Below are 24,763 nucleotides of genomic sequence, written 5' to 3' on the forward strand. Positions count from 1 at the left end.
GGAGGGGAAGAGGGGTGAGGGCAAAGGATAAGAGAAGTGGAAATGGAGCACGCCCAGAATGACAGACAGATCAAAACCAATTAATAGCCCTTCAGAAACTGCAGAGGATGCGACAAACGAGAACCCCGAGGAACAGATATGGAATCTGGCCTTTGAAGTTGTTTGCGATCTGAGAGTGGGTGAGAAAGAAAGAGGGACGGAGAGGGTAGGTAAGTAGCCAGGGCGAAGCAGTCAGACCCGCCGGGGGCTAAGACAAAATCGGGTAAGATGCTCATTTCTCTGCCGGCTGACCTGCGACAACGAAAAGCCGCTTGTGTTTGTGCCAGTTTTGACAGTTGTTTCCTCTTCTGTTACTCCTTACGGTACGTATCGTCATTTCCTCTGAGGAGGAGGTTTGATCAAGCTACCTATCCATGATCCACCTCCTTCATAATGCCTGTCAACAGCTCTCTGTCAGCTTCTTTCACCCCACAATCTCGTTATTAGAATTCAGTCATATCACAGCCGCCCCAGGGAATTCTCCTGCCCCTCGTGTAAGCATATGTTGCAGTTCGCCGCAATTTCCCTTAATCCGCAGCCTGTCGTCCTGAATGGGTTGCATTGAACGTAATAAGACGCGGGCTCCCTTCCGTGCTCGCAGAGCAGATAGAACGGTGGGTGTTTCACAAAGCAGCTGTCAAGTAGGATCGTATGTCTAGTCATAGTAATAGCGACCTGCGAGAGCTATTTGAGAGACAGTGTAATCAACTTGTCTCCTTCCTGCTTTCTTGTTCTTTTCTTTTGGTGCTCTAGGAACGCCATCAGGACCACACAGCTATTCTGCATGCTACCAACTATTGTCCTTTGAAACAGCCGCGTTCTTGGTTTATTGCATCGAGTCCACAGCATACAACATCTGAGCGACATACTGGCTGCATTCTACTCGTCGAGCGCAAGTTCCATAACCACCAGACAATCAGCTAAAGCAGAGACGACGCCCGGAGATCCCCACAGGCGGGCTGGAATCATGAATGAGGATTGCAGTGGCGCAAGCAGTTGTATTATTAGCTGTTCTGGGCTTAGGACGAAACAATAAAGTCATGAACATTAAGAATTAATCAATGAGCGGGCCTGATAATGAAGGTATAATAGCTAAGCATATCGCTGAGGAAACACGCAAGAGAGCAGAGCGAAGAGCCTATTGAGAGGCGAAATAAGAATATGAGGGCCAAGGGGAACGAAGGGTGGAAGAAAGCTTCGAGGATGTCCAGCAAGTGATCATTGCAAAAGCCCTGTACGAGATAGGTCGACGCAAGCAGGATTCCGGTGTACCTGGACATGAAGGGTCGGGCATTCATAAATCCACGGGACCCCCTTCGAAACCCCTCTGATCTTGTGCGGAATTGCCCGCCTTGAATCTGGAGCCGGCATAGTCATCTCCTTGCGCCCAGTTTATCAAGTGGCCTTTGACATCGCGCATCTCGTGGACCTTATGCGCCAGGTCCCCCCTTGCTCTGCGTGGAGCGTGCGCGTCGCTGCGTTCATTCAGGTCCTCTTCGTCTGAGCTGGAAAGAGAGAATGATGAGCTGTTACTTCGCTGAAGGAAAATCATTTGATTTCCCTCATGCTTTTTGAATTCTCGCTGCTCATTCTTCAATGTTTCCATTTGCGCAGCATCCCCTTTGCAATCAAGTGTGGTTATATGAAGACCTACCAAGTTGGATGAAATGAACTGCTTGAGAAGAGGAAGATACTCGGCATTGGGACGATAGGTGCCGCTATCGTTATCGATGAAAAGCTCGTAGTCAGCTGGATCGGCCGACATTTCCAAGTGATTTTGCGACTCGTCCGCGGAATAATTGCAGGTTTCTGAAGGATGCGGGGTGTCAGGCTGTCGGTGATGGCGATGCTTTCGTCGTCGAAGAAAGAATTCCCCAGAATACGCGATATAGATTGATACATTGCTATGCATGGTGTGCTTGCTCAAGAGATCGATGCCGAATTCCTTTCCCGTCTCCGTGAAGCGAAATTGTCCGTCAAGTGTAATAACGTAGGTGAAGATTCTCCCACCCTGGGCATAGTGAACAAACTCCAGAAACTTCTGAGTAAGTTCAACACACGGCGATGCGAATTGACCGGTAAGAGTTGTCTTGTCGAAGTTGTAGATACGCTCATGTTGATGATGGAGCGCTCGGTTGAGAATCCTTCCACGAAGACTGTGGGACGTGAACATTCCGGCCACAAATGGTTTGAATTCGACATATCGATGATACAGCTCGGCGGGCACAGGGCCTTTGAATTGTATTTGAATAGCTTGAAAGCTAAAATGTGGGCAGTGAGCTTGTTGAAATCGTTGTACCTATACGCTTGGATTGGAACAGGTAGACGTACTTGTATCGACTGATTGTCTTTTGGCCATTCTGGCTCTGAACTTCGTCCTTGGTGCCTGCTAACCTGCCAATAAGGGGAGAGAAATGCTTAAACCAGTAATTCGGCCCAACAGTGTACATATGCGCTCCTTCATCACCGGGCGTCTTGCCTAGGCACTCGATGCTGATCACCAAGTGTGAAGCCACGTCGAGGCGTCGTGAAGCCAAGGCGGCAATGTTGCCGAACAAGTATACTCGTTTGCTCCCCAGTCGCTTCTTGACACGATAAGATTGTTCCTTGATAGTGGGCCAATCTTCATCGATTGAGTCTACTTCAACGTAGGCGTTTCCAAGTTTATCATCATGGTCGGTCGCATCCTCATCGTAAACATTACATTTCAACTGGAAGCCCGATGCCGGAACATTGGCCACAATCCACTCCTTTTCCCAGACCGGATCTCGGTTCTTTCGCACTGTAGGCGTTCGGAACGAGATAACGGGATCTTGCTTGTGACGTTGCGGAAGGTCGACGATTAATTGAGCATGAACATAGGGATCCGAAGAGAAGGTACCAAAATCCGCGCAAGGAAGGTTGACGCCACGATGAAAAGTAAATTTGACGGTATACCCTGGCGGAGCATAAGGATACGGGGTACTATCAAAGCCTCCAGCAGGTTGCGATTGCGAGCGTTCGTCCCCGTGCAAGGTGGCCTTCATGGCAGCCGCTCTGTCTTGCACGTGCTCTGTCTTGTCGAAGAATCTCGGACCATACTTATCTACCGGACGCCGTCGACGTGTCCGCGGTTGCGCTTGTTCCATGGGAGATGGAGGGAAGGAGTTGAAGCTGGACAAAATGAAGTACGATAGCAAGTAATGGGGTAGGGGCCCGCGGGTCCGCCAGTTACCTGCAAGAGTGTGCGGGGATCAGCAAGCAGGCGCAGGATGATGCAGGAGACGTCTGCGGTTCCGTGTTGTCTTTTGATTGTTCTTGCTCTTCCTTTTTTTTGCCCTTCTCTTCTTCTTTCTTATTTCAATCCCTTGTTTTGTGTTTGGATTCCTCTTTTCAAAAGAAGGTGCGGGCGATTAAGAAAGAGATCCGAACCAGAAATAAGAATAATACGTGGTTGGGACTTTATTCAACCACACCTCGGAGTTGCGGGAACTGACATCATGCGGCCCCTCCACGGGAAGAGGGGAGAAATGAGGGAGAGGGAGAGAGGGTGTGGGGGAGATGAGAGAAAGAGGGTGTGTGTGAGAGAGTGAGTGATTGTTGTTGGTCTCGGCAAGGCTTCTTTCCCGTCGATCGTGTCCCCAGGAGGTTTGGACGATGACGGAAGGACGGGACCGAGTCTCCCTGTAGGGCGTAGCGGAGACCACGTTCCACCTAATCAGTTACAGATTTCACAGTACGTAATAGGTAAATAAACAGGTACATCGTCGCTTAACAAGTAAAAGTGCACAGCGCCTAATAATGAGCCTGTCTTATACAGTGTCCACTGTGCACAGTCCCTGATCGATGTACACTTCGGTATTCCAGAGTACCATGCGCCGACGAGACTTGGAATGATATGAGGTAAGAGATTAGGTTTGCATAAGAAGAGAACGAGCGGGAGAGCGATTATTCACAGCAGAGAGGTTGTTCATGTCCCCATGGATGTACAGAATGCAGACTAAATACTCACATTTGCATTTGGTTATCGCAATCGAGTGACGTCATTCTAGGCTGCCGCGTTGAATTCGGTTCTGGTGTATGACCAACCATCCCACGGATAATGATCCAGGCACTTTAGAGTGTCTGGTTGTACTCTTATGTCTCAGTAGAACAAGTGGATCCCCATCTACTGGTAGCACGGGATACCTGGCAGATTTCCCGGCATCAACAATTGCCATGAGATAATGGATAACAGGTCAGGCCCGGACCACCCACGTGTCTTATGCATTTCAAGATCCTCGGAATAAAAATTGCATATCTTCTGGAGTAAGTTTTTCCAGAGCCTCCCCCTGATCCTTGTTAAGGGTGCCATTGATGAGATTGGCCTTCTTCTCCTGTAATAACACAATGCGAGATTCTACTGAATCTTCTATGCAGAGTCGAGTGATGACGCAGGGTCGGCGCTGCCCGATGCGGTGGCAGCGATCCGCACTCTGCCATTCAGCGGCGGGGTTCCACCATCTAGGACCATGAAACATCAGTGGACAAGAAGAAAGATAAGATCCACCGCCTTTGAAAAACTTACGGGTCAATGATAAAGACTCTCGACGCCTCGGTCAAATTCAGTGCTACACCACCTGCTTTGAGTGAGACGAGAAACACCTCGACATCCACGTTGTTCATGAAGTATTCAATCGACTTTTGCCGTTGCGCTGGTGTCATTGTGCCGTCGAGCATGACTGTATTGAAACCGGCTCGGCGTAGGCGCCACTCGACAAGCTGTAGCATGGAGGTGAACTGCGAAAAGACGATTGATTTATGTGTCTGTTTCTTGCTTCGAAGCTTGTACAACTCATAAACCAGCATTTCAATCTTAGTCGACGACGTCCAGTCCTCCATTCGGATGCGATTGATGATAGAGTTCTTCTTGACGTGCTCCTCTTCCTGTTCGATATCGGGCTGCTCGAAGTCGATCGACAAGGGAATGTGACAACGAGGGCAGTCGACCACAGACTTGATTCCAGAGGATTGAACATAGTCTTTGACACATCTGCGGCAAAATTCATGATGACAGCGAGATCTGATTGCTTCCTCTGCAGGTTCATCACATATACTACAGACAAGAACATTCTGTCCGCTCTGAGCATGTTTTTTCAAAATGAGATCGGGATGGTTCGCCACTTGTCGCATCTGCATGATAAGTCCGAAAATATTGGCGTAATTGTTCAGCATGACACCGCGGCTCACGTAGGTATCAAATTGGCGAGTAGAGTTTGTCATGATACTCCTAGAGAAATCACGTTCGATTTCTCCAAAGAATTCATTACGGATGACAACACTGGAGACAAGTCAGCGCAGCTCAATCAACTTGCAGAATGTAACAAACCGTTTGGGTGGAAGCTCCATAGAAGCTGTATGATCTCGCTTGATTCGTCGCAACATGATCCTATCCGTCAAGAGGCGCAATTTTGCCAAAGCTTCCTTTCTAGCATGAGCATTGTCTCTTTCAGTTACTGCTCTCAGTTAGACTAGTCTCAGAAGTGGACGACTTGTGAAGCTCTTACTGGGATTGAGAATCTCCTGGTTGAAAACGGACACGTGACTGAAGCCACTACAGTGGATGTTAACAGTGGAAAACAACACAAAAAGCACTGAAATGAAACTTACCTATGTTTACATGTAGTGCACCGTTTTTCTGCATCCTGTGACCAATGAAGTTGTTGACACTTGCATTGCTTACAGAAATAGCAGGCGAAAGGACGGACTTCCAAGAAACGAAGCAGTGAGAAGAATTCGCCAATCCTATTCTGAACCGGTGTGCCAGAGAGACACCACTTGAACTTGGCTTTTAATGCGAAACAGGCGCGGGCAACACTCGTTGTCCGTTGCTAGTGTTTTGGGTTTAGTATTCGAGCTTCCTAGTCAGGAGCGGACACACCAAGCTTACCTTAATACTGTGCGCTTCGTCCAGGATCAGTCGGTGGTATTTGATGGAATGAATGACGCCTGCGTTGTTGTAAGTATGCATATGAAACACATTGAAATGTGTATCACTTACTGTCCTCCTTCACGATCCCATCATTTCTGTTCCAACCCTTCCACTCTTTGCGATGGATTGACTCAAGGCCAGAATCTGAACAATTGTAAGTCTCAGTTTCATGTTCTAGCTCATCTAATCACCTACAAGAAATCATAATCACATCATATGTTTCCAACTCCTTTTTTGAAAGAGTCTTGACCTTGGGGTTGGAATTATGATAGACAAGAACTTTCAATACACCACTTGTGTACTCCTGAAGAAAAGAAGTCAGCCATGTTGAAACACTGAGAGAAACCGAGAAGCAAACCTTGATCTCGGACTGCCATTGCATCAGAGCAACTGGAGGTACTACCACAAGCGATGGCATTCCGGCCGGGTAATCGGACATAATGAGGGAAACAGCCTGAATTGTTTTACCCATTCCCATCTCATCTCCTAGGAGACCTCCCTTATACTGCGATTGCTCTTGCTGCATCATCCAGTTGAGACCCTCGAGCTGGAATGACTTGAGCGTCCTTGAAATACCACTTGGTTGAGTTGCCGCTACCGGCTTGATTGGAGGCAATTTTGCCAAATCATCCCACATCGTTGTGACGGATGGGTGCTGCTTCTCTAATTTCTTCCGTTCCCTGATAGCCTACAGAGTGATTTAGTGATACGTTTCCAGCAACTTCATTCAAAGAACATACCCGACGTGTCATCCAAACATCCCCTGGGACTGAAGAACTGCTTCGAGCCGATATAGGACCTTGTCGTGGCGTCCTTGAAACTCCAGAATTCCGTACAGCCCTACTTCTGGTTGGCTCCTGTGGCTCGGCATCTTCATCTTCGCTGACCTCGGTCAGAGAATACGAAAACTCGCTGAGATCGGATTCACTTGAGGAGATATCCGTTTGGTCAGTTCTCATCTCGTCACCTGTAGGTTCGTCATCACACAGAGCGTTGCTGATCTGAGCTGATCGAAGCGGCCGTTTTCTGGATGAAAGATGCTGTGCATGGAGACTCTCATTTTCTACTGAGCGTCCCATGTCAGTTGCAGAGGAATCGCTGCCTGAAGTAGAGTGACGTGACGATTTAGGTTGCTTTGGTGACCGCCCTTGAAATTCTTGAGCCTGTAGAGCCTCCGCCAGAGCAGCATCCGTCGTGAAGGTCGTAAAAAACATAGATGCGGCAGGTCTCTTCAACCCTCGGGATGAGTTTAGGGACATAGTGTTTGAATGTAGTTCTCGCGCACGAGCAGAGGCACTAACTCGCTTCTTCGACCCAGATGCATCAGATTCGACTGGTGTAGCTGCAGTGCTGGTCGCTGGCGTACTGTATGTTCGCGTTGAGACCCCGGAAGAACCCTCGTCCAGCAGAGAAGTTTCAGACTCGGATGATGTTGCCGCTTTCCTGGAAGGTATAGCAATTTCGATAGATATCGGCTTCTTCTCTTGATCTCCCATATTCGCTGGAAAAGGGCCGCATCTGTCATTGTTCTCTGCCTGGGAAAAGCTGACTGACGAGGTCAAAGACGTTCGATTCAGCCGCGCAGAAGTGCGTCTGGGAAGGACTGCCACGGGGTCTATACATCACAGGTCAGCTAGTATCGGAGTTGCCATCTCTCATAATATCTCCAAGTTTTGTTCTCAATGTGTTATAACTTATTGCAGGTTGAGCACCCGTGTCATTCAGCATGGGATAAGATAGCAAGTCTTCGCCTTACCAGTATTTGATAACCGCCCTTGCTGCCTGGTAGATGGACTTCTTCCCATTATGCTGATCACTTGGTTGCCTGGTCACTGCACACAAAGAACAGACTGATACCCGTGGGATAGATCTCGTAGTCGGTGGAACGCGGGTATTATCAGTAGTGTAATGTGTGAAGGGATGGATGACCGATAAGAAAGGTGCGGGATCAGGGTCTAGCCGGTGTGAGGTTAGCGGAAAGAGGTAAAGGACAGTCGACAGAGAAAACAGATGAGTCAGAGACAGGTAGAAATGCGACGGAAAAGAGAGAGAAAAAAAAGGGAGAGAGGCAGAGAGGCAAAAGTGAAAGAAAGAGACAAAAGTAAACGCTCCACTTACCAAAGTACGGGTTTTCAGACCTATCTCTTCAAAACTTCAATCCCTTCTCAAGTATTCCTTGATTTGCCACCCCGGAGGCGATAAGCAGCCGCCTTGGTGGACCTCGCGTTAAGTGGAACGCGAAATCAGCACGGAATCCTGTGACCAGCCAGGATCTCTCTTTATAACCCTGCTGATCATTTCTGCTGCAGAAGTTGAGCTTTCCAAAAGTATCTCATATCCCATCCACAGTTTATTTTATTCAACCAAAATGTATGTACCATTACCTTGAGCAAGCCGCTGTGTGTCTCACTGACATGTTGAAGGAGCGAGAGAAGACAGACAAGGAACCAAATCCGAGGCCCGTATGTTCTCAATGACACTTCCCTGATTACCTCTATATCACGACGGACTACTCATAATACATCATAGGCATTCGGCACTTACCGATTTCCTCGCTGTATGTACTGTTCAATTCTAACCTCGCCGTTCACCCAATATGAATGAGTTTCTAATGTTCCATTTTCCAGTCCAACAACATATCCGCGGCTCAAATCCATCAAGACTACCAAAGACGTTTGAGAGATGCAGAACGCCAGGTTGATGAGGATCAAGAAAACTATGATGAAGACTCTGCACATGAGGGCACTAGTGAGTCGCCAGAGCAGCAGAAGAAGCGAAAGCGTAGAGAGATTGTTACTCTGGCCAAAATCAAGCAAAGTAAAGAGTTCGCCCGACGCAAGGCGCGACGAACTGGCGAGCCAGATGATGATGACGATTTCATCGCCCGCGAGATGATGCACGAACGATCGCGTCCGATGCCGGGCCAGCTTGGCAATTGCGAGCTATGCAGTAAACGCTTCACAGTTACTCCATACAGCAAGACAGGACCAAACCACGGTCTTCTTTGTGCTACATGCTCAAAGGCACAAACAGACAGCGAGAGAAAAGCAAAGGCAAAGAAGCGCGGACCAAGAACTAGTCGACGTCAAAATCAGAGCAATCTTCTCGACGGACTTGCTCAACAAGGTGCCCTGAGCTTGGCCGAGATGTGCACGAAGGTACGTTGATCGCCACACATTTGAAGTCGCTGCGCTTTGACCTAATACCATGACTGGTAGAAAGTTGCAGATAATATCAACGATATCGAAGAGTTTGGTGACTTGCCACCACAACTATTGCTTCGTCTGAGTCAGATACTCTCCAAAAGGCGGGTCATGACACCTCGGACTCTCAATCTTTTCCTTCGCCCAGACCTTAACTCTATCGATATTTTCGATGCCGCTAGTACGTTTTCATCTCCAGTTCAGTTCCCTTATCCTCCTGTGGCATTCTCACTCTTTCTATCACACAAACTTTCTGCTCTTCGCTCCATGCTTTCCCCCAATTAATGGGAACTAACAGACGACACTCAGAGCTTGAAACGCAGGACTTTGAGAAGATTTTCGCATTCATGCCTTCTGTGACTCATGTCAACCTTCGCTTTGCAGGTCAATTGAAAGATCAGGTCGTGGGCTACATGTTGAGCCGTGATCTCCAAATAAAGAGCTTACAGTTAGATGCTACCAACTTGGTGTCCGATCCCTCATGGCGGCAGCTGTTCCAAAGGCTAGGACCACAGCTAGAGAGCCTCAAATTGTCCAACCTTGACTGCTCTTTGGATAACGAAACCGTGGAGGCGTTGATCAGCTGCTGTACTGCACTTCGGTGTTTGAAATTGAAACACTGCTGGATGCTTGGGGATCGTTCACTTCAAGCCATTTCTAACCTGACAAGCTTGGTGCATTTGTCTTTACACTTTTACCAGGAAGTGGGGAACGAAACTCTTCTTCAGACCATAAATCAGGTGGGGCCAAGCTTGCAAACATTGTCATTAGAAGGCTTCACTACTGCGGATGACCATCTGCTTGACATGATCCACGCCAAGTGCAGGACATTGACCAAATTACGCTTCTCGAATAACGTCACATGCAGTGACAAGGGATTTGTGCGTCTTTTTTCAGACTGGCAAAATCCTGCTCTAGAGATAGTGGATCTTTCATCAACCCGTGATATCGATAATGCTAACCCAGATGGTCCGGCAGAAGCCACAGGACTTGCATCTCATGGGTTTATTGCACTCATGAATCATTCAGGCTCTATGATTCGCAAGTTGAATATCTCGTCCTGTCGTCACATATCACATGCTGCCTTTGCTGAGGTTTTCTCGGATGGGCGCACATATTCCCGTCTGAGGGAGCTCGACGTATCGTTCCATACGCTTATGGATGATTATCTCGTGGGTCAGATCTTTCGAAGTTGCCCAAATATACAAAAGTTGGTGGCTTTCGCCTGCTTTAACATCCGCCATATCAAGATACCTCCAGGTGTTGCGTTGATAGGTGGCTTGAAGGCACAAGACTCCTTTGTATTGGAGGGAACTTCTCAATCACAATCGATGGTTGTCAATGTCTAACAAGACGGGGACTCCTAAATCAGCTAGGAATGAATTGATGGCTACCAGGGTCAAAAGTATCACGGGTTAATTTCATTTGTTGTTTTCATAACAGACTCTCGAAATCAGGAAATATGGTCAGGTCATTTAATATCATACCTGGCGAGAAGCCTTCTGTGGTTTTTTAAACATGCGCATACCTGAAGTGCCATCGCCTTCATCCCGAGGCTTCTCAGTGCATTGAAAATCTACGTATCGTTTATGAAGCCACTGGTAAAGATACTGGGAGAGATAGGGGAGAGCTGGCTTGTATGCTGACTAATTTGAATGCACTCGGGGATTCTTCCTATTGTGAAAGGATGACGAAAGGGACATGAGCCCCGATAACCAAATTCAACGTCCTGTGTGTTTCATTTTCTGTCATGATCCGTTGATGGTGGGGACTCGAATGAACCTACTATGCTATCACGTGATAACGAGTTTTGGCGGCCAGTAGGTAATGTAAAAGTAGAGTGACTACCACAGAGTAATTGAATTAGGTATGCTGGTCATAAAACCTGAATAGGTGAGAGCTTGTTTGTTGATGTCTACAATGGATATAGTCTGTGCATGAAGACAGGCCATACACATCGAGTCCGCGCATCCATGCTGTAGTTACAACAGAGTGTATACGATACAATTATGGTATCGTAGCCCCCCACAAGCTACGGAGTAGTTGTATGATCATGTGATAAGATAGTACCTCCCGAGTCGACCATTATTGAAGCTTCCTGCTGTGGTCGGTACAGAACCTGGTGCCTCAAGCCTCCAATAAACTCGAATCAATAGCAGCGGGCTTGAGAATCGAACCAGCCAACCTTTCGACGGCCCCTTGCGTTGCCGGACAGTCATAAAGATGGATGATATAACTGCCGTAGTACAGAGTGAGTAATATTGGTGGTACAGTGTGAAGTTGCCGACCAACTCTTCACACTCTTCTTCTATCTGAGGACCTTTTTTGTACTTCTTTCTTCATCCCCGTCGCTACTGCCACACGCTACCTACCGAAGTCTGAATTTACATCACTCCCCTTTTACTCAGTAGGTACCGTATAAGATTGGTTCCGCAGCCGGACTTTTTCCAAACAGGCACCAGGCACAGTCGGGCCGCCCGCCCCCAGCCCCTCTTTGTTTGATTCGCTGTCCATAGAACAGGCTTCTCCTCTGGGAGCTTTCTGCCACACAGAATATTTCACCAACATTCAAACTATGAACAGAATTTGGCTGAGCTGTTCAAGCCTCCTCCATGAGGTAGGACAAGAAGGAGAAAAAGAAGAAGAAGAAGCAGAAAAAGGAGGATTCCCGTCACGGGCGGAAGAAGAAAAGGGTGCTACTATAATTAGCAACATTCGCCCCCCACCTCCCTTCCCTCTCCCCTATGAGGCTTAGATATGAGACTAGAAAAGACGACTACTAATGGTAGTCTAGGTACTAACTTACTGAGTACGTACGTATTTAGTGTTTTGGGTTCCACACCCCACTGGCACATCCAGGGTCTGGTGGATTTCTGATGACAGACAGTGTTGAGGACTCGTGAGATGCAGACTTATTCGAGTAGTCCAGTAACCACCAACCCATTGTCAAGAATGACAAGTCACGAGTTTGAGTCGATTCCTCCTGGCTGAAGTTGTTACTCCATTTTGACTTTGTAAGAGTCCTTAGCACACAACAAATGGACTTCATATTGCAAGGTGAAATCTACTTTGTACTCCGTACTGTACATACGTGCGGATACCTAGTACTCAAAACTCAAGGGGTGCCTAGCTGTCTGGGTTTCGTCTATTTTTGCCGCCCTTATTACATCTGTATTATAACTACGTTTAACATTCCATCCATAATCCATTCCAGTCGAAAATAATAATACGTACCTGAAAAACTGGACTATTCTAGTCTAGCCTATCAAAATGACTAGTTGACCGACCAACTAAGTTAGCAAACTAGGGTTGCGCTCCGAGCTGTCTTTGTCATTTGAATCCATCTCCTTCTTCTCCCCTCATTCTCTCCTGTCCCCTAGGCAGTTTGTTTTCGTTTTGCCTTTCGAGACCCCGTCGCAGAAAACCTAGCGATCGTTCATTGTTCATACGCGCACAACCAACCCCTCCTCTATACCCACAAATGCTGGAAACTCACTTAAGAAGTTAAGTCGCTTAAGAAAATCACTTGAACCAACCAGCCCTTTCCAAGGACCCGCTAGTGGACTGTGAGGGTCCCAGCCGCTGCTGATCGATCATTATACGTATACGCTGTATCAGAAAGAAAGCTCCCTTGGGCCACCTCGCCTCTTCAAACCAGATTCTTCGGAGACCCCTGAGTGAGCTCGAAGCCTCCCAAGCATCCACATCTACCACACACTGATCTGCCTTGACGCTATCTCATTTCCTTCACGTCATCCACTTCTTTGCTTGAAATATCATTCTTCTCGTGAGCAGGCTTCTCTCCGCCCCGCTGCGATCGAAATCTGTGTGGTTTTCAGACAAGGCCCAGAATTATTCCAAGCACACCCAGCACCCTTTTCGAAAAACCACGCCGGTTCTCTCTCCCTCAGCTACGCGGGCCATTCCTCAGTCCAATTTCCCTTCCTCCACCACGCCGGTAATTTTTTATGGGACAACAATAGCGCCAACAGGCAGGGGCTGGAGTATTGCGGATTCTGGGAGCTGGCGTAGCTTGCTAATCCCATCTGGAAGTGGTTCCGGCTTCGCTAGTGGTCGCTTCGGTTTCAGTCCAGATGCCAATAAAGCTTCCCAAAGGTTTCGCTCGACGAAAATCGTCTGGCAATGCTCTCGAGGAGGTGGAAAATCCTCCTCAGTCATCATTTAAGGTTTTTGAACGACCATCCGCCGACAAGAAATCCTCCAGTGATGGCAACCTGATGTCGAAGAGGCTAAGCGAAGGTCAACCTCTGTATTCGCCATCCGAAGACGATGGTAGCAACATATTTTCAGCGTCGGAAAACCACCATTCACGCAATTCGTATGATGCTCTCCCTACTACACTTTTCTACTATCAAGGTACTAACGATCGTGGTGGAAAAGTCCATACGAAGGAAATCCTTCGGCCCGCTTTTCTCAGTCTACACGCCGGTCAACAGACGGAGCGCCTCCGATTGAGGCTCAGTCCCCGCATTCGCGGAACTTGTACGAGATACCAATCCCTCCTATCTCTGGTGCACTTCGGGCAGCCGGGCGAACATTTTCTTTCGGTGGGAGATTTTCGAAAACTTCGGCTGCGGTTCCGCAATCTCAATCATCCATTTCTGGACCCTCAAGAAACCGAGCTATGACTGCGAGCACAACAAGCACTGCGACCGCACCGAGACTTCCCGAGACAGAGCTGCAATTCAATGAGATGGAAGACGATTTTCAGAACATGTTCGGTAGCCTTGAAAAGCGCTACTATACTCCACAGGATTCATCACAAGAGAGAGCTTTACAACCGGTATGTCAATGCCTCTGCCTCTACGTCGACTCTGCCGCAGGGCCCCCTCAAAGACTCCGTAAGGGTCTTTGCTGATTTCTACATTAAGCTAGTCGGTGTCGATTTCTAACATGTCTTCTAGGACTCGTCAGCACCACGCAAGTCTGGACACGAAGGTCCTGCGAGAAAAGATGAAAGGGTCCCCCGCCCAACACCCATTGATACTGATCGATCGCAGGAAGTTGAGCCGTCTCCTTACTCCTGGGATAGCCGACATTCTGAAGATGGTTTACTCGCAGCCATCGATTCGCCCAGAGAACAGCTCGGTAGACAGCATGCACGCCCAGAAATGAGTACAGTTTCCGCGGGAGAAAGGCCAAGATCTGCAGCGCTACCCCATGTCGTGTCGTTTGCGGCCGCAACTACCTCTCATCGATCTCTCGACAAACCACAGACTGCCTCTGATAAGGGATTGAGGCGAAGTGTGATATATACAAGCAAACGCGACTCCGCACCTGTCGACGACGAAGATGCTAAATTAATCATGGAGTCTCTTTATTCTGGCAAAAAGGGTGTACAGGTATTATCCACGTCCGACAAAGGCGTTTCAGACGCCGAGAACGAGTCATCCCTCTTCCAGAACGAAGACTTGTCAGTGGGTGCGGCTCATACTGAGCACCAAGGGCCTCCGACGTTAGTTGGGCCAGCGGAACACAACAACCTTGATGCTTCAATTGCGGCACATGCTCACCTGGCCGCACAATACGAAAGATATCAACCGACATCTGCCTCTTCAGCAAATAAGATCATGACGCCCTCCCAATTTGAACACTATAGACAACAACAGGAGCTCAGAAGATCCACAAGCGACGCATCTATAAGTGAGAAGTCCGGCGAAAGCGATTACGAAGAGGAGGATGAAACAGAGAAAAACCGTGAGGCTGAAAGGCAGAGACGGAAGCAGGAGGCTCATCTTTCTGTCTACCGACAGCAAATGATGAAAGTGACGGGCCAACAATCTTCCGCTCCTGCCCTGCCGACAGACATTGATCGGGCTAGCAAGAGTGCACCAAACTTGTTGCAACAAGGCAATCTATCCGGAAGCGGCAAGAGCAGTGATGGTGATGATGACGAAGAGATTCCATTGGGGATTCTTGCAGCACATGGTTTCCCAAACAGGAATCGGCCTCCCAGTCGCCTAACACCTTCTAACTCTATACCCAATCTTCGAAACTCCTTTCAACAGCCATATATATCTTCTCCGGGGTCGGCCGCAGAACAGGATATGGCGAACCGTAGTAGCTTACCTGTCTTCGCCCGAAATCTGCCTCGAGACCCATATTTTGGTGCAAGCCTGGTCAACCCCTCTAACAGAGAATCTCTAGCCCTAGGAGGAGGCGCGTCTGTGCATGGTGGCCAATCGCCCGCGTTACCTCCAGGAGGCTTAGTGGGGGTCATTGCTACTGAGGAACGGGCTAGAGCCATGAGAAGGGGAAGTCCCAACACCCAAGCCATGTATGACTATCAGGCTGGTGGAGTATCCGGATCGGCAGTTCATCCTGGTGGTATTCCCAGACCTTACACTATGATGAACCTGAATTCGACCACTATGACTAGCTCGCAGCCATCGATATCTGCAACGGAGCAGGCACAAATACAACTTTCACAGCAAATGACGCAAATGGTGCAGATGCAGATGCAATGGATGCAACAGATGATTCAAATCCAGGGTGGCCAGAACGTTCCTCAAACTACAATCCAGGGCGGCCCTCTACCCGGTCTGGGAGCCAGTGTCAACATGCGGCCGTCGTCGATGCCGTCAGCCGACACTATGAGCGGTGCATCGCCTGGTCACCAAGCTGACCACAGGACGCTCAGCATGCTTGACCCCAACGCCTCTTCTCGATTGAATGCCCCGGCTTTGCCATATGCGTCTGGGGCCCTCAGGCCTGGCACCCCAGCAGGTCAAGGCTATGCACCCTCTATTGCCCCGTCCGAACGTAGCAATGTTGGGTTAGCTTCCCGCTATAGACCTGTCTCCACGATGCAGCCAGATCCTGGGGCTTCGACTCTCCATTCCACATTCAACTCATGTAACGACGAGAATGAGAAACTCTCCGCTGTTGTTCCAGCCGGGTTGGCCATGTCTAATCGTCCGCTGTCCAGCCATAATCCCACACCCACTCACCCCAAGCCAAGTAACAGCGTTGCGGTGGACGATGACGATGACGATGAAGGCTGGGCTGAAATGATGAAAAAACGAGAAGACAAGAGGAACAATTGGAGGATGAAGAAGGAAACATCTAGTTTTGGGGACTTGCTCAATGCAGTACATTAGCATGGTCAGTTATGTCCTGACATATATTCTAGGTCTCAGGCCTAAATTTGCACATGCACCTTTCACTCTCGCCTCGATTTGTTTCCCTGGGAGCGATCTCTTCCTTCACCCAATCATCTGTTATCATTTGTGTGACATCTCAGCGCAGCAACTGACTGTTCTGCATGCCTATGCAGTTGCTCTTGTTCAACCGTATTTTCGAAATCTGTTCGTTTCCTCGGTCCATCTCCCGACTGTCTCTTTTATTTTTCTGGATATGATTCTATACAACTGTTGGCCCCAGTGATTTGGCTTGTTCTCACTTGAGATATGGTTGATGGTGATAATGGCTAGCAGCTTTTTCCCTGTCTTTTGTCTTCGTGAAACGGACCTGGATAAGGGCTTATGAGTGGCGTTTTAATGGCTTGTCTATCTTTAGCCCAGTGCGGGTTGTGATGTTTTGCATTCATCTGCATGTCGCATGTATCTTTTGGAACCTGTACTTAATATGTACTCGATATCCATAAAATAATCTTACATCCTCGGTCTCTCTCACTTGGATAGAAGACATCGACGTCCTGCTGGAGTCGAAGTTATACAATGAGTTCCGATGAGATCAACGACCTTTCGGTGTGAGACGAGTGTCTTGTCCAAGGAAGTATCTTTTGTAAAACATGGGGTGACCCTCCCTGAGCAACCCGGAAAACGTCACGGGATATAATTCCCTACCATTGTGGCCCGAGCTGGGAGCAAATCTTTAACGTATATAAAAAGGCAGACATTATTCACCTGGTCTAATAAACCTGGAGCCTGTCTATAATTGCGATCATAATAGCTATTTATCTTGTGAAGGAAAAAATGTGCAAAAACATTCAGGTAGTTAAGTTACTACTGTTTAGTCAATGGTGGTTGGTCACAAAGGGGAACTGATAGCCGAGTAACTGCTGATCACGTGCTTTGATTCCGAGATTCTTCAGACGTTACCGAAGCATTATCCGAAATTGCTTGCATCTACAACAATCTCACTTTTAGTACAGAGCCTTTGTTCAGCTCAAGCAGCGGAAAGTTGCATTCCTCATTTTGATCAAGTGAATCCTCTGTATCACTTCTCTATTATAACTTACCTACGGTACAGCCGCTTAGGCTTCATTATCCTCCCTCGCCCTTCCTAAGGGACAAAGAAGATACAGCGGAAGAGGGTTGGCTTCAGCTTCAGCTCTCTGCTTACTTTATAGTTCTTTACTTGAGTCTGATACTGCTGACTGCTGTGTTGGGATCGCGGCTAGTTTCGGTTTTCTTGAATTCCCCTCCTTCGTCTGGATATCTGAACTCCAAATACAAGATGAACGCCCCAGATCGGTAAGAATTACTTTTAGTTAGAAGCATGGCTCTTCCTTCTGTTCATATCAGCATCTATCGTTTGAAATTAAAGACCTGTACACATGGGTGCAGCTGTAAGGGCTTTTGTCATTCATTGACTGACCCTAACCTTGGAGTCTTTGCATGGCAATTGCTCTTGTTCATTTCATCCTTTCCCCATGAATTCCCACGTCACACTGGTTGGTGTTTGCTGCTACTGTTTCCCCATTTGGTCTCGTTCTTCTGTACATCACCCTTACGTCAATCACCTTTCACCGAGCCCTTGCTGCCTGCTCCGAGTCATTGTCACGTTAGACGGCTGCGGCCATGAGTCCCAGCAAGGAGTATCTTCTGCCGCCGGAGACAGCCTATGCTCGTTGGAGACACGGCAACGGCGGGCCTCGAGTAGGCTGTCAGTCCACGATCAATGTGTCCCATGACCAGCAGCAAAGGTCGGCTCCGTCCGATCGACAGTGTTGTGCCCTTGTGTTCATTCGATCCGTTGGCTCTTCGCAAGTGATGGTCAAGGTCCATCTACTGACCTATTCCTCAACCAGCTACGAGTCATTTGTGCTCGCCAGTGGCGAAAGCAAAGTCGAAATGGAGATAGATACTCGTGCGTCACTTATCCTTTTCGGCCTTGCCTGGTGAATGATACAAACTCTGATTTCGACCAGGCATCCCCTCTTCCGCTATCTTCACCTTTAATAAAGAGGATCACACTCTAGGGAACTTGATACGTTCTCGCCTGCTACAGAGCTCTCACGTCCTCTTCGCTGCGTACAAGGTAAGCCCTTTCAAGTTCAGTGATAGCTACTGGCCAGGATGGATTTTGACAAGAAGTACATAGGTACCTCATCCGCTTGTCCCGCAGTTTCTGCTACGCGTACAGACAGATGGCGAGATTACTCCCAAAGAAGCTGTTATTACCGCCTGCCATGAGCTTGTGCGTGACCTGGGTATTCTCTCCCGAGAATTCACTAAAGAGTATGAGCTCCGTAAGATGGTGGGGGCCACTCAACAGCAGAACGGTGGTCAGGATGGACTATAGTCACTATCCGCTGCTGTCCGCAGAATTAACTTGCTACGCGATTCCTGACGTGCTGAATCTTTAAACTTACCCAGCCGGATATGTTTCTGTTATCATCATACCCTTTGTTGTCAATATCCCGCTGTTTTCAACTTGGCTCTGTTTGCATGGACAAATCGAAACGCGCATGCATCTATTTATCTGTCATTAGGACTAAGTGCTTTTATCGCTTGTTTTACTTTGCTTGTTTCACATGTGATTAATCTATAACTTGCTTAATGCGTTGCCTTAAGCGTTCCAGGGTAATACTTTTTTCTAACGGCAGGGTCAAAAAGTATACACGTAACTTGCCTATATTCTTAATTCAGTAATCTTCTAGGTGGCTGAGCGTAGGCTAACCCTATCCAGGTACTTGGGAGTAGCGACTATGTACTAGTACATAGATTAACAGTAAATGTGTTGGTTACTGATGTAATATTAATAGATTTACTTGCTTAAAGAGAAAAGCTTAATATCTTAAGAATTATTAAATTATCAAGAAAAAGAGAAATTAGCCACAGAATTTATAAGATTTATATGTATCTAGTTTAGTTTAATCTAGTTTAGTTTAAAATCATATGACTTATTAAAGCGAGGCATTACATATATAAGCCGCTAAATTGATCAACTTTCTTAAGCTTGAGTAGATACTTGTAACTTAATAGCAGTCGCTTAACTCGCAAGTAATAATAGGTTAACAATATCATTAGTTAGCTAATGAAGCCAGGTAAGTCAGCAAGCCACCTTGCAGACTCGATAAATCCAGATCTATTGAAAGCTATTGGGCCAACAAGCAACAAGCAACAAGCAACAAGCAACTAGATATAATCAAGATTTTCAAATTAATTGTGATACACGTAATGATACATACACTTTGTACAATATATAGATGGTTTGTGGGTAGGCCTAAATTGTCTCCGGGCTGGCTTGGTTATTATCTGACTGACAAACACACTAAGTTAGTTAACCACGTACCTAGTTACTGTACTGTAGTACAGATTAATTACTGAGTAACTTACCGTCCCTGATTATGTAAGTTGTCAACCCGTCATCAGTGTCGCCGACCGATGCAACGCACCGGCAGCTCCCCACCCCCAAATACTCCCGCCTCCCCCGAAACCCCCGAAACTGTTGCCTGTCCTGTTCGCGCGCCCGGCTCTTCCTCTGTCGTTTTACCTTTTCTCCTCCTATTCTGCGCTCTCCATCGTCTCCTTATTTTGAGCTTGTTTCTCTTTCCTCTCCTTCAGTAAATGTAACCGTGCGTTTGCTAATGTATTCTTCGTCGAGCTCTTTCCTGGGCGCCAACAGCGCTCGTCCCGGCCAACCCCCTTTCGTGCAGCCGCAGCAGCAGCAGCAGCAGCAGCAGCAACAGACCCCCTACTCGCCATTTCCTCCCAGCCAACCACAGCAACAACAACAACAACAACTACCACTACCACTACCACATCAAACTGGCTTCGTTCCTCAGTCAACCGGCTATGGGCCCCCTCAGCTGGTCGGGCTAGGGGGCTCTCAGCTACAGCCTCAGTCTACAGGATTCCCCACCGGGCAGCTGCAGCCTCAACTTACTGGTTACCCTGGAGCATTATCACAATCGCTTCAGAATGGTTATCAAGTTTCAGCTCAGCAACCACAATACACGGGGCTTTCCCCCCAGCCGCAGACTGCGCAGTTTCAAATCCCATCGAATACAGGTCTTCGACCTGCTCCTAGGACATCAACGGAGATGGCAGACTCATTCCAGGGCAGTACTAGGATGGCGCCACCGCCGCCGCCCAAGTCAGCCGGGAATAAGATTCCCAATATCAGACTGTCATTCATCACGGCGCAAGATCAGGCCAAATTTGAACAGCTATTCAAATCTGCCGTAGGGAGTAATCACACAATGAGTGGTCAGTCATGTGAATCGATCTTAGGAGAGCCTTAGCTCGCACGGTTACTAATACTTTCTCACAGGAGAGAAAGCCAAGGAGCTTTTACTACGGTCGAATCTTTCGGGAAGTGATCTATCCAAGATTTGGTGAGTTGCCAAGCTCCGTCTTCAGTATCAGGATGTTGCTAATAATTACAGGGTTCTATCTGATTCCACCAAGTCAGGGCAGCTGTTTTTCCCCGAGTTCGCTTTGGCAATGTATCTATGCAACCTCAGGATCACAGGCAGGGATCTCCCGGAGGCCCTTCCCGAGAAAATCAAGAACGAGGTATCTAGCATGGTCGACATAATCTCTTTCCAAGTTCCGGATACACAACCGGACCCCGTCGCGAGGACAAATGTCCCGAACTTTGATGGTCCAATGATGGAAAATCAAGCTATCCCTTCAGCTCCGAAGCAGCCTCAGCCTCAGCAACCTACTAACGCCCAGCTTTTGACCCAGCTCGCGGCGCAGCACACGGGCTTCCAGCAAACGAGCGGCTTCCAGCAAAGTCAGTCGTCGTTTTCAGGCCAAGGCTCTCTTCCTTCCCAGATCACAGGTCTACCTGGGCAATCTCGGCAGCAAGATTTGCAACCCCAGCCAACAGGGTTCATGCCTAACCCTCAGCCTACGGGCTATAGCGGGCCTCACCCTCCTATTCCACCAATGCCTACCGGTCCCGGGTACAGCCTTAGTCCTTCACAAACCGGGGCCGCCCTTGGGTTAATTGCGCAGCCTACCGGTGTTCCCGGTCAATGGGGCTTCGTCAATGCCCCGTCGTCGGGGTTGCCTAACATTGAAGCTCTGAAGCAGCAACTCATGCCGCAACCGGGACGCGAAGGAGGCTTTTCCGCTGCCGGCCTTTCGGGCAACGCTCGCATTCCCTGGGCTATCACAAAAGAGGAGAAAAAGATTTATGATGATCTCTTCCGAGCATGGGACGGATTTCGCAAAGGCTTCATCGGCGGTGACACCGCGATCGAGATAATGGGCCAAAGCGGCTTAGACAGGAAAGACCTGGAACGCATTTGGACGCTAGCAGACCCTCACAATAGAGGCCGTCTCAACATGGACGAATTTGCTGTTGCGATGCATCTGATCTATAGGAAGCTCAACGGGTATCCAGTGCCTAGCCGCCTACCACCGGAGCTTGTTCCCCCGTCAACGAGGAATTTGGATGATTCTATCGGCACAATCAAGTCTATGCTTTCACAGGATGCAGAAACACGGAAAGCTTCAGGCGCGTTTCTACAGCCGCAGAAGACCGGTGTTAGCTATCTGAAAGAGCATTCATTCCGTGGTGGTTCAAATTCTCCAGGAGCCGGCCGCAAAGATGCCACTTTGTTTAAGAACAACGATGAGGCGGCTGCCGGTTATCGCTCCAGCGCTCGTCGTCGTGTAGGTAACAGTGGTCGGACACCGTCCCCTGCTACTTCACAGGCACCTCAAGAAGAATTTTCTGTCGAACAACTGAAGAAGAAGATGCGTGAGGCGCAGATAATGCTCGATGCGGTGGATTTCCAGGACGAGAATCAGGCCGAAGAGGATGATGCTTTAGATCGAAGAGACCGGAGAGAGGCGGAAAGCCTGATGGATCGCATTCGACGTGTGCAAGATGACATTGACACCCACCCAGATGCCTTCTTGCGCAACCTTGATTCTGGCGCAGAGCGGCGATCGCTACGCCGTCAGCTACAGGCTTATGAGGACCTAGTTCCGCAAATTGCATCGGAGGTGAGGCGCATCGAACGAGAGATTGCAGAAGCTAGATTGGAGCTATTCCGCCTCAAGGATGCTAAGGACCATCCTAACAGTGCCTCTGACATCGTTGGCACAGGGCCCGGGGGCTCTGTGACTGAGGCTGATCGCATAAAGGCACGGGCGCGTGCCAGAATGCAGGCCCGCGCTGCCGAACTCGCTGGAAGGCCTCCACCGCCTTCCCAGGATGATGATGGAGCTGCTGCTCGTCGCCTCGAAGTTGAAGCTGCCAAAGTGAAGGCTGAGCGAGAGAAAAATGAGACGATGACTCGCGATGTGGAAGTTAGCGTGAAGGAATTCGCACAGAGTCTTGAAGACAGCCTCAAAGACGGTGGTGAGAGTTCCACACGTGAGCACGAAAGAAGACGTTGGGAAGATGCCTTGGGTGTGGAAGATGTTATTCGGGACTTTATTTACGATTTGAAACGCGGTAGCCGCACCGCCCATATTCGTAAGGACGAGTAAGAAGTCCCTCCCATATCGCCCATGAACACAATATCAACCGCAGCCAGAGAGCCCTGGGAACAACCTCGTTAACTGACTTTCGCATCTAGACAATCTAGGCCAGCCACTGCCAAAGACCAGCGCCAACATGATGACGGTAGATTGTCCCCGAAAGTACCTGCCGTGCGGTCCTCGCCCGTGTCCACAGGCTCTATGGGATCGTTGCCTGGCTCTACACATGAGGACCGGGTGATGGCTGCCAGGGAGCGTGCACAAAAGCGCATTGCTGAGCGAATGGCAGCTGCCGGCCTGAAGCCTCAAAATGGCGCCATTGAAACTCTTGCTCAGCGTCAGGAGCGAGAGAAGAGGGAACGCGAAGAACGGTTAAGGCGAGCCGAAGAGGAAGATGCCAAGCGGGAACAAGAGAGACAGCGACGTCTGGCCGAAGAGCAACGAGGACCTGTGATACACTCCAAACCGGCTGGCAAGAAGCCTCCCCCAGCACCACCTTCGAGAAGGGTTCGCACCGACAGTGCGGACCAGGTTGATGCGAAGAAAGCTGCGAATGCAGTCGCCGAAACAGAACAGTCTAATCGTGAACAAGCCATCAAAGTGGAGCAGCGTGCACTAGAGGAAGAGACCATGCGCATGGAGTATGCCCCCATTGCAACACGATTTCTATAACCATTTTACTAACATGCACACTTACTTTAGGTCCGAGGCCGAACTGCGTGAAGAAGAGCTGATGAAGGAGAAAGAGGCACAGGAAGCGCGCCTTGCTGCACTTCAAGAGCAGGTCAGGCAAGGCAAGATAAAGAAGCAGGAAGAGAAACGAAGAAAGGAAGACGCAATTCACGCGGCGAAGGAGCAGGAAGCAAGGCTTGCAGCTCAGCGCGCTGAGCTTGAAATGGCACGAGAAAGAGAGCGGCAGCTTCAATTGGAGTTGGAAGACCTTGAGCAGGAAAGTTCTTCAGATGAGGAAGGCCCCGCAGATATCGTTCCTCGGGATGCCACACCGACTCAAAGTCAAGTCTTTCCCGCGGCATTAACCACTGCGCTTCCAGCCTCGAACACAATCTCAGCGCCGCCGGTAGATCCCGTCGTCAGTCCCGGCCAGTCCTCCGCGGGTAATCTCAGCCCCGAGGCTGAATCCAAGAATCCCTACTTTAAGAAAATTGGTCAGGGTCAAGAAATTCCTGCTGCTTCTCTGCCGGTTTCTCATCCCACAACAAGCGTGCCTTCAAAAGCCGATTCCCAGTCGACGAACCCTTTTCATCGATTAGCGCAACAACAAGAGAGCACCAAACCGACTTTCACTGCTCCTGGACCTTTGGAACGCAAGTCGCGTGTTCGTCCTGAAGCAGACGATGACTGGTCTGCAGCAGGCTCAGACTTCGATTCCTCTGATGACGACGATGACGAACGCCCTGGAGGTGGCAGTGCGAAGCAGCTCGCCAGTATCCTATTCGGTACTATGGCTCCTCCGCGGCCTTTGAGCGCCATGGATGACAAGCCTTCGTCGAAATCGTCCAGTTCTATACAAGATATCCCAGTAGTTCCACAAGTGCCATCTGGTGAGAAAGAAGATACGATTTCTGGAACTGAAGGAACGCCCTCGCCACCTCCACCCCCCCCTCCCCCGGTGCCTGTTTTGAGCGTCGAGCCTGCTGCTCCGCCGCCGCCGCCGCCGCCTCCTGCACCCGGCATGGCACCTCCTGCTCCACCTCCGGGTATACCTCCGCCACCTGCACCCCCTTCAGCACCAGCAGGCGCAATGGACCGAGGGGCTTTGCTAGCCTCCATCCAAGCAGGTAAAGGGCTTAGGAAAGTGCAGACCAATGATCGAAGCATCAGTTCTACCGCAGGTCGTGTTTTAGAGTAAGAACGCGATCTACTTAACCTCGAAATGTTTGTTTTTAGAGCTCTAC

General features: G+C 49.0%; 6 protein-coding genes across 6 annotated transcripts; 4 read left to right on the plus strand and 2 right to left on the minus strand.

Annotated features, from left to right (window-relative positions):
- Nucleotides 1-1,333: 1,333 nt before the first annotated feature.
- BO95DRAFT_374646 (C2 domain protein) lies at nt 1,334-3,167 on the minus strand (the record flags this gene model as incomplete). Its single annotated transcript, XM_025583108.1, has 2 exons — nt 1,334-2,300; nt 2,371-3,167. The coding sequence occupies 2 exons, from the start codon at nt 3,165-3,167 to the stop codon at nt 1,334-1,336; spliced, it is 1,764 nt and encodes a 587-aa protein (XP_025437322.1).
- A 625-nt stretch (nt 3,168-3,792) lies between these two features.
- Nucleotides 3,793-6,932, minus strand: BO95DRAFT_289435 (DNA repair protein RAD16). The gene is made up of 10 exons (XM_025581710.1): nt 6,348-6,932; nt 6,185-6,293; nt 6,059-6,133; nt 5,948-6,006; nt 5,668-5,888; nt 5,565-5,611; nt 5,387-5,513; nt 4,586-5,338; nt 4,276-4,521; nt 3,793-4,206 (listed from the first exon to the last, which is right to left on the minus strand). Exons 1-9 carry the CDS (start codon nt 6,624-6,626, stop codon nt 4,290-4,292), a joined length of 1,902 nt encoding a protein of 633 aa, XP_025437323.1. The 5' UTR covers nt 6,627-6,932; the 3' UTR covers nt 3,793-4,206; nt 4,276-4,289.
- A 1,323-nt stretch (nt 6,933-8,255) lies between these two features.
- On the plus strand, nt 8,256-10,940 carry rad7 (DNA repair protein Rad7, protein). Its single transcript, XM_025589962.1, has 6 exons — nt 8,256-8,359; nt 8,413-8,451; nt 8,519-8,546; nt 8,617-9,147; nt 9,208-9,373; nt 9,502-10,940. Coding segments are annotated over exons 1-6 (1,806 nt in total). The 5' UTR covers nt 8,256-8,357; the 3' UTR covers nt 10,542-10,940.
- A 2,346-nt stretch (nt 10,941-13,286) lies between these two features.
- BO95DRAFT_436357 (uncharacterized protein) lies at nt 13,287-16,313 on the plus strand (the record flags this gene model as incomplete). The annotated part of the gene is made up of 3 exons (XM_025585227.1): nt 13,287-13,569; nt 13,650-13,996; nt 14,118-16,313. The coding sequence occupies 3 exons, from the start codon at nt 13,287-13,289 to the stop codon at nt 16,311-16,313; spliced, it is 2,826 nt and encodes a 941-aa protein (XP_025437325.1).
- Nucleotides 16,314-17,303: 990 nt separating this feature from the next.
- On the plus strand, nt 17,304-18,964 carry BO95DRAFT_447542 (DNA-directed RNA polymerase II core subunit RPB11). The gene is made up of 4 exons (XM_025587644.1): nt 17,304-17,651; nt 18,209-18,267; nt 18,329-18,438; nt 18,502-18,964. Exons 1-4 carry the CDS (start codon nt 17,635-17,637, stop codon nt 18,700-18,702), a joined length of 387 nt encoding a protein of 128 aa, XP_025437326.1. The 5' UTR covers nt 17,304-17,634; the 3' UTR covers nt 18,703-18,964.
- Nucleotides 18,965-19,437: 473 nt separating this feature from the next.
- pan1 (actin cytoskeleton-regulatory complex protein PAN1) lies at nt 19,438-24,717 on the plus strand (the record flags this gene model as incomplete). Its single annotated transcript, XM_025585228.1, has 7 exons — nt 19,438-19,447; nt 19,610-19,612; nt 19,968-20,612; nt 20,677-20,740; nt 20,792-22,852; nt 22,946-23,488; nt 23,550-24,717. The coding sequence occupies 7 exons, from the start codon at nt 19,438-19,440 to the stop codon at nt 24,715-24,717; spliced, it is 4,494 nt and encodes a 1,497-aa protein (XP_025437327.1).
- Nucleotides 24,718-24,763: the final 46 nt, after the last annotated feature.

This window comes from Aspergillus brunneoviolaceus, assembly GCF_003184695.1.
Source record: "Aspergillus brunneoviolaceus CBS 621.78 unplaced genomic scaffold BO95scaffold_91, whole genome shotgun sequence".
Lineage (NCBI taxonomy): Eukaryota > Fungi > Ascomycota > Eurotiomycetes > Eurotiales > Aspergillaceae > Aspergillus > Aspergillus brunneoviolaceus.